The 7,762-nt window shown below is 41.8% G+C and overlaps 1 protein-coding gene across 5 annotated transcripts in view; it reads right to left on the bottom strand.

The window, feature by feature from the left end:
• Nucleotides 1-1,530: 1,530 nt before the first annotated feature.
• The window catches only part of bahcc1b (BAH domain and coiled-coil containing 1b), a 305,394-nt gene continuing 299,162 nt past the window's right edge, over nucleotides 1,531-7,762 (bottom strand). For all 5 annotated transcript variants that reach the window (XM_072483465.1, XM_072483467.1, XM_072483464.1 and 2 more), the window contains one exon: nucleotides 1,531-7,305. In XM_072483465.1, coding sequence (XP_072339566.1) covers nucleotides 7,099-7,305 — 207 coding nt within the window. In that variant the 3' untranslated portion in view covers nucleotides 1,531-7,098. The remainder of the gene's footprint in view (nucleotides 7,306-7,762) is intronic.

The following is a 7,762-nucleotide window of genomic DNA, read 5'->3' as shown; positions in this document are numbered from 1 at the left end:
ACGCCAAACAGATTGGTCCAATGGTGACATCACATAAAGTACCAGATGGAACACAGCTGAACCTCCTTTTGTTGGAGGAAGGGGAGGCGGGGTTTGCGTTCCCATTATAGTCCACTGTGAATTTTCTTTTTCAAACCTTAACTACATGGCCATCCTAAATCAATCCCTTTGACAAAGGGCCCAGCGACTCCCCAAGGCTCGGTCCCTGTCTCACTGCTTTTGTTTTTCATTTGGAGTACAGAATGTAACAGAAAATTCTGTGATGCACAAGCAAGAGATTCTTGCATACCAATAATAGCCAATATGGACCAGCTCACATGACAGTGGAAATTAAAATCCACCTTGTTTTTATACATATATATATATATTTATATTGCAACTTTCAATTCATTCAAAAGTTAAAACTTTGAAGATGATGAGAACAAATACTTTTGAAACCGTTCTTGTGTGTCTTTGCTCCAGTTACCTGTGATGTACCCTCCCAAAACAGTTTAGAAATGCACAAACATCTATCTGACTTGCAAACCAGAAATTCCAAACAGATTTACCTCTTCCCCGTGAGCTGACCTTTGACCTTTCCAGGCAGCAGGTCAATAATAATTTTACCCAGGAAAAATACCGCGTTTTCAAAAAATTGAAAAAAAAACTTCCTGTTATTAGTTCTTGCAATAAAAAGTTCCTCATTCAGTACATCTAAAAGAGCCCGAAGCGTTGTGGGAATCTGGTTCCCTTTATCTTTCAGCTGTTGCTATGGAGCTTACAGATCGACATCCCCCCCCCCCCCCCCCCCCCCCCCCCCCTCCAACCCCACCATGTTTCACAAAACCACCCAGTTGATTGATGAGGTTGACCTATTGAAAATACAGGATATGTGATTGTGATGTCACACTGCACCAGTCTACATGCAAAAAGGAAAGTTCAAATGCCAAAGATTAAAAAACAAAAAAGCATCCTGCAATTTATCTTAAATACATTTTTTGATATATAAAACAGGTAAACTCAAATAATCCTTCTGGAGGGCAGCCATGTTACATAAAACAAAGGGAAGATCATGCTTAAGCTGAGTTTGATTTTAGGTGGCATGGGTACTGTCGGTGACTATGAGGCTTATGTATGGCTCTGCATGACACTCACAACAAAGTGTTAAGAAAAAAAAAATCCCCAAGAACTGAGATGCAGCAGTAATATAAGCTGTATATATATATATATATATATATGAAAAAAACTTTTTACAACATATTAGTGTTTCAAAGCAACAAAACAAAATACTACGTTGATAATCTATGCCAAGCAATAACAAACAACATTAACTCAAACTTTTAAACACCTTTTGTAAACTGCGGTTGTGATCTGTTTAAATGGAGACAGTGTCCCTTTTATAATAACTATGCAGGGTTACCGATAAGCTAGCGCATAGTTCCAGTCTACAACAAGAGTCAAGTCAAACTTTTCCTTTCAAACATTCTAACGCCGTAACATCACCATGAAACCACATGTGGAAAATGATAAGGGTGGGGGGGGGGGGGGGGGGGGGGGGGGGGGAACCAGTACAATATTAAACTCTGTACATGCTAAACGTTTCCAACCATTGTCCATCACCACACCAAAAAACAGGATGACACTCACCGCTTTTATTAAAATGTTGAGGGGTTTTTTTTGCAGTTGGCATGAAGAAACCCAAATAAAGGCGACAGCTAGCACCTTTCCAAAGTTAAATCAATATTAACAAATAGTTATCTGACCTCTCCTTAAAGCTACTATGGTATATTGCAAAATGTACACAAAGATCCTCATGGGGGATTTTTTTTATTCCTCGAGATGGGCTGGCAATATTGTACCAGCTCAGGAACTGGGTTTGCAACAATCACATATTAGGAATGTGATACCACAAGAGTGCTGATCTTTACTGTTTAACTTTGAGATTATTCCAGTTTTACAATAGATTTTGTTGACAGTGCAGTATCAAACTTGTTTTATTAGTAGTCCATTCCAACTTGATCTTATTATGATGGCATAGGTTTGCCTACTTGCAGCTAATTAAAGATTAATCGGAGCTCTCCCTCGTGGTTTAGCAAGGTAAATTGTAGGACCTTCAAAACTCCCACTGACGAATTCACCTTCTGACATTCAGCCATCTTAACAGCTTTGATTTAGTTTCCACTGTCTGAATGCGGTTTCAGAAAGAGGTGGTACAACAGTTCATTCACATTAAATGCGACAAATAGATTTAACACTAAAATATAAATTACATAAAGGTAAAAAGGCTTTAAAGGGAGCCCATTTCCTTGCACTGATTGTCCTTTACTTAAGGAACTATTTCTTCCATGATTGATCGCAATGCTGAAGTGCTAATTTTCATTTTTGTTTTAATTTTAAAGACAAACTGTTCTGACTAGCCTGGTGGTAGGTTTGTCTCCATGGTGCTAAATATCAGCCACAAAGTGCTTTGGGTTTTAAAAGCTGTGAAATGTCTATTTGGATCCCTCTGTTTTACTTCCATCCAAATTTACCCAATAGCCACCTTGGTTTACTTCAGTTATAAGGATAATGTCCATGAGGATTTGATTGAAGACAGTCACGAGATGATGTTAACGACAGCAATAGATAGGACGAATACTACATCAATGCCAGTGCAGAATGTGTAAGAACATCACCACCTCAATCCTGGCTTTAGAAATCAAATATCTCTACCAAAGTTCTTCCAGTCATGCACCTGAGGCTGTATTAATGATGAATGGACAGAGTATAACATCAAACTAATCCACGACATTGCCGATAGGCAGCCTTGTGATCTTGTGCAAGAAAAACAGAACATACTGGACAATCTCAGCAGGTCTGACAGCATCTGTGGAGTGGGAAGGGAACTAACGTTTTGAGTCTGGATGGACTCTTTCTCAAAGCTAGGGAGAACTGGAAATAGGGTCAGATTTATACTGTTATGGGGGCATGTGGGGCTAGATAGGAGCCAGCGATAGGCAGAGAAAGGTAAAGATGTCGTGGACAGAAAGACAAAGGGAATGTAAATGGTGGCGATTAAGGCTAAGAAGGGTGCTGATAGTGGTACATAAAGAGATTAGAACTTGTGACTGGCAGAATAAAGGTGAGTAGTGTCATAGATTATCATAGAATTTACAGTGCAGAAGGAGGCCATTCGGCCCATCGAGTCTGCACTAGCTCTTGGGAAGAGCACCCTAACCAAGGTCAACACCTCCACCCTATCCCCATAACCCAGTAACCCCACCCAACACTAAGGGCAATTTTGGACACTAAGGGCAATTTATCATGGCCAATCCACCTAACCTGCACATCTTTGGACTGTGGGAGGAAATCGGAGCACCCAGAGGAAACCCACGCACACACGGGGAGGATGTGCAGACTCCGCACAGACAGTGACCCAAGCCGGAATCAAACCTGAGACCCTGGAGCTGTGAAGCAATTGTGCTATCCACAATGCCACCGTGCACCCCAAAGTGTGTCAAAGGGCAACTAGGAACAGATGGTCCTAGTGGGGTTGGGGGGGGGGGGGGGGGGGTGGAAAGGGGAAACAATGGTGAGGGTAAAACAGATAAATGGAAGAAAGTAAAATAAACGTGTGGAAATAAAAGTGGGGTGAAGGTGGAGGAGAGAGCTCACAGTCGTATGCCCATTGTGGTCTCGTGCATGTGCGTTCTGGCCTGCAAGACTAGGCAGTGGTAGTGCATAGATTCTCAGCCCCTTTCCCATCTGTTCCAATCCCATCAAGGGAAATGCTGAGGAGAAGTGAGGCATTTTGCCCCAGAGCCAGAAGGTTTGTGTTTCTCCCTTTGAGGGGGGGGCGAATAAATCGACATCACTTGCGTGCCTCGCTCAGTAGTTCTTTTAAGAAGAATGCAGATGGAGATGGAATTGGGGACAGGGATCTGTGCAGGCAGGAGACGATAGTGTTATCACGAGCTTGTAGACGCACAGATGTCCTGTACACTCATCTTCATTGAGTGTTAATAACTTGTGAAAACCCTTAATGTTTTAAGCACCGCGAGTTAAAACGACCCTCGTCTTGAACTCATTGTGACTTTGAAAAGAATCTATTTACATTAGGAGCTTTGTTTATTGGATTGAGGTGATGATTGAATTAATTCTGCAATGGTAGTTGCAGCTGGCACCCATTGCATAATAATTCACTGGAGTGAATAACGGGAATACTACCCTCCACTCAGTAAATAAGCTTCAGATTTTCAAGTCCTTCTGACCTAAGTGATAATAGAATGAGGATTTGTGAGGGTTCGCGGATCGCTTATTTACTTAATTAATAACTTATAATTGACAAACCATTTCCTTTCTATAGCAGTTTTTCAGTCAGTACCACTTTCATGCCGAATACGGGCCAATTACTACATCACAACGGTCAGAAGAAGCCACAAATCACAGACATTTTAAATACTTAGTGTTTGTTTCCTGAAAATTCCTGAATTTTTTTTCCTGAAAAACATTGAAATATTTTGAAGTTATCGCTTTATCAAGTCAAAAATCGCAACCTAAAAAAAGACCCAATAAAAATGGATCCGGAACAGACTGAGAACCAGAAAATGCTGCAAGTTGGTCAGAACGTGAAGGAGAAGGAAGGATAGGTTAATATGTGGAGGGATGTGGACTTCATCATATCCTCAGGACTGAATACATTGCCTGTCTCATGCACAGAGCATAAACTCAAACCACTGCCTTTGGCACCAGTGAGCTCGTACTTATGGAATAAAGCTGCAATTAAAAATAAACATGTAGCCTGATGAAAGCCTAAGTTACCCCTTGCTCAACTACACCTTTTCATTCCTAGCCATTATTTAGACCATAAACACATTAACAGGGAAATTGAAAATGTTGTTGTTTGATTACTGTTTGTCTATGTCTACCCGTTGCATTGAACAAAGCCTTCTTCAAGATATGCCTCAAAGATAAGAGTTTATGACAGATTTTGATGGGCTTTACGTATCTAATTAGTTCAAAGATTGAATCAGGAAAACATCGGGCTGGATTCTCCAGTCCCCCAGCTGCGTGTTTCTTGGTGGCGTGACGTTCGCTGGTGACAGGATTCTCTACTCCCGCCGCTTGTCAATGGGATTTCCCATTGAAGCTGCTCAACGCCGCCGGGAAGCCCATGGGTGATGGTGCGCTGCCAGAAGGAAAAGAGAATCCCAACGGTCGGAGAATTCTGGCCATGATCTCCACATGGGTAATGGAGCCTATTTGTAGTTTTCAAACCTTGCTGTGAAGGGGACACAAAGAGAAACTACCCAAAGATGTGTCCAGGGATGTGCAGGTTAGGTGGATTGGCCATGCTAAATTGCCCCTTAGTGTCCAGGGATGTGCAGGTTAGGTTACGGGGTTATGACGATAGGGCGGGGTGGACATGGGTAGAATGCTAATTCAAAGGGTCGGTGCACAACCCGCTGGGCTGAATGGCCTCCTTCTGCACTGTGGGGTTTCTACGAATACCCCTGGAACAATAACAGATCAGGACGCAACAGCCGATGCTTCAGAGAACACCTGGATTTTAACAGAGCACCATGTCTCTTTCCTGAACTCAAATGATTGCTTAAAATAAGAACTAAAAAAAACCCAAAGATTGTTTAGTGTCGGCATCTATGTTCTACGTGGCTTATTTTCAACAGTTTATCGTTTCAATGACTCACTGGTGGAACTTCCCATCAACTTGAGCTAAACAAAGATCTTTGTTAACTGGATAAATTAAATGGTTATTTCCAAAAAATAGAAATACCTTTTGAGATCAGAACAACATAATAGACACAGCCTTCCTGGGTTCTGTTATCATTCACTCGTATGTTTTTAGTAAACCACTCACCAGGATTTTCTCCTACTTCCTGGACTAAGCGGGTTTCCATTGTTTACAGAAGAGAGAAGTAACAGGTGTGCTATAAGGGGATTTTCTCCAAAGTGTTGAACCATATTATTTCACGAGGGATTGCTCTTTGTGTCAGAATTCAAAGCTTTTATATGTAGCCCGCATAAGCTGCTAAAAGGGAAACTGTCTCTTTAACATTTGTGCAACAGAGAGGGAACAAACATGGCTGACCATTCCCTAAATGTGTGCAGAATTCTATACAATTTTCAGCAATAGGGATTATAATTCTCTTCACCAATCACTTCTTTTAAAAAAAGGGAACATTTAATCCACAGAGTGAATCACTCAACAACTGTTCAGTTAGGAGGTTAGAATTAGTCTGACAGAATGATGCCGCAAACTGTCCTGTGTAAGAAAGCAATCTTCGTCAAAGTCTTTTCTTTTCCCTTTCTTTTTTCTTCTTCAGAAGTTCCAGCTGACAAGCAGTCTCAGCTGAGCTGAGTAATGCACTGCATTAAAAAAAAATCCTGGGTTTTTACAAAACTCTCCAGGAGTAACAACAAAATGTTAGACCTGATTCTGCTTTGCAAAGTGGAAAGCAGACAGAGGTACTGGGAGTGTATGGCTTGTATGATGCTCATTTTTCTTCTTTCTCCAATCTACGCACACACACACATACACGCACGCGCGCGCACGCACACACACACACACGCACACACACACACACGCACAAATAAATTCCATGCTGTTTGACCCATGGTTGAAACCTGCTCTTATCAAGGTCTAGTTCCCATGTGTCCATTCCAGCTTCCTTGATTCTTTGAGGCCCGGCGCTCACCTCTGAACCTCCATTGTTTTGAGGCCTAGTTCTCTCGTGTGCAAATTCAGCCTGGTCGACCCACTTATGCCGAAAGGCATGCGTTGAAATTCCAGCCCAGTATGATGCCCTAAGGGTTCCACTTTGGTAAATCCAGTATTACTGATCCTCAGAAGACTTGTTCTTATGCATCCACAAACCATGCTGCTTAATCGTTATGCATCCAAAAACCATTTTGCTGATCAGTTAAGGGATCACTGAGAATGATTCCAGGACTAGGTATGAGCCTCAAGGTATTGATAACACATTTCCAGCTCCAGTCCATCTTGCATCATTTGAAAAGTTCATTAGGTTAGTTAGTTTCTTTTTAAAAAAACAGAATGCTTTCTCAATCCCTGTTAGTGTGGTGCAACTCCAGGCTATGTATTAATTCATACATTTAGTCTTAACAGAGACTGGGCACTCCATCTGCATTGAGGATTCTGCCTATTGTAGGGTCGTAGGTTCCCGCCAGGTAGTACAAATCCTGGCTGTCTTGGTACTTCTTGGTTTTGATCATTTGTTCATACTGCTCCAGACTGACCACTTGACACTTATGGGAGATAGTCTGTACATCGTTTTCATCTTCATGACAAGATTGGTATAATGCTTTCTGAAACAACAAGGGAAATTCTTACTGGAACACAAGCTTAGTGTTGAGGTTTACACTGCAGTAAGCTACAATGTGAATAATGTCAAACAATAATAAGGAACAATATTACATGAGCAAATAAAAGTCCTCCTTACCAGGACATGACACGTGTCTACACAAAAAAAATTAATACCTAAATGTTATGTTTGGAAGATGACCACATAATGCAGCATTAACATTCAGTTAGCACGCCCAGGTCAACAAAGGCAGAAATGTGTCCTTGTGTAGTTATCTAGTGATGCCATGAAGGTTACCATGAAAGCCCCGCCTTCTCAACCTTGTCCCTCGCTTGAGGTGTGGCGACCCTCAGGTTAAATCACCACCAGTCACGCCTTTGTCTCTCAAAGGGGAAAGCAGCCTATGGTCCTCTGGGACTTGGGCAGCACAGAAGCACAGTGGTTAGCCCAGTTGATTCACA

Source organism: Scyliorhinus torazame, chromosome 18 (genome assembly GCF_047496885.1).
Source record: "Scyliorhinus torazame isolate Kashiwa2021f chromosome 18, sScyTor2.1, whole genome shotgun sequence".
NCBI classification, from domain to species: Eukaryota; Metazoa; Chordata; class Chondrichthyes; order Carcharhiniformes; family Scyliorhinidae; genus Scyliorhinus; species Scyliorhinus torazame.
This window is presented reverse-complemented; position numbering and strand designations above follow the sequence as displayed.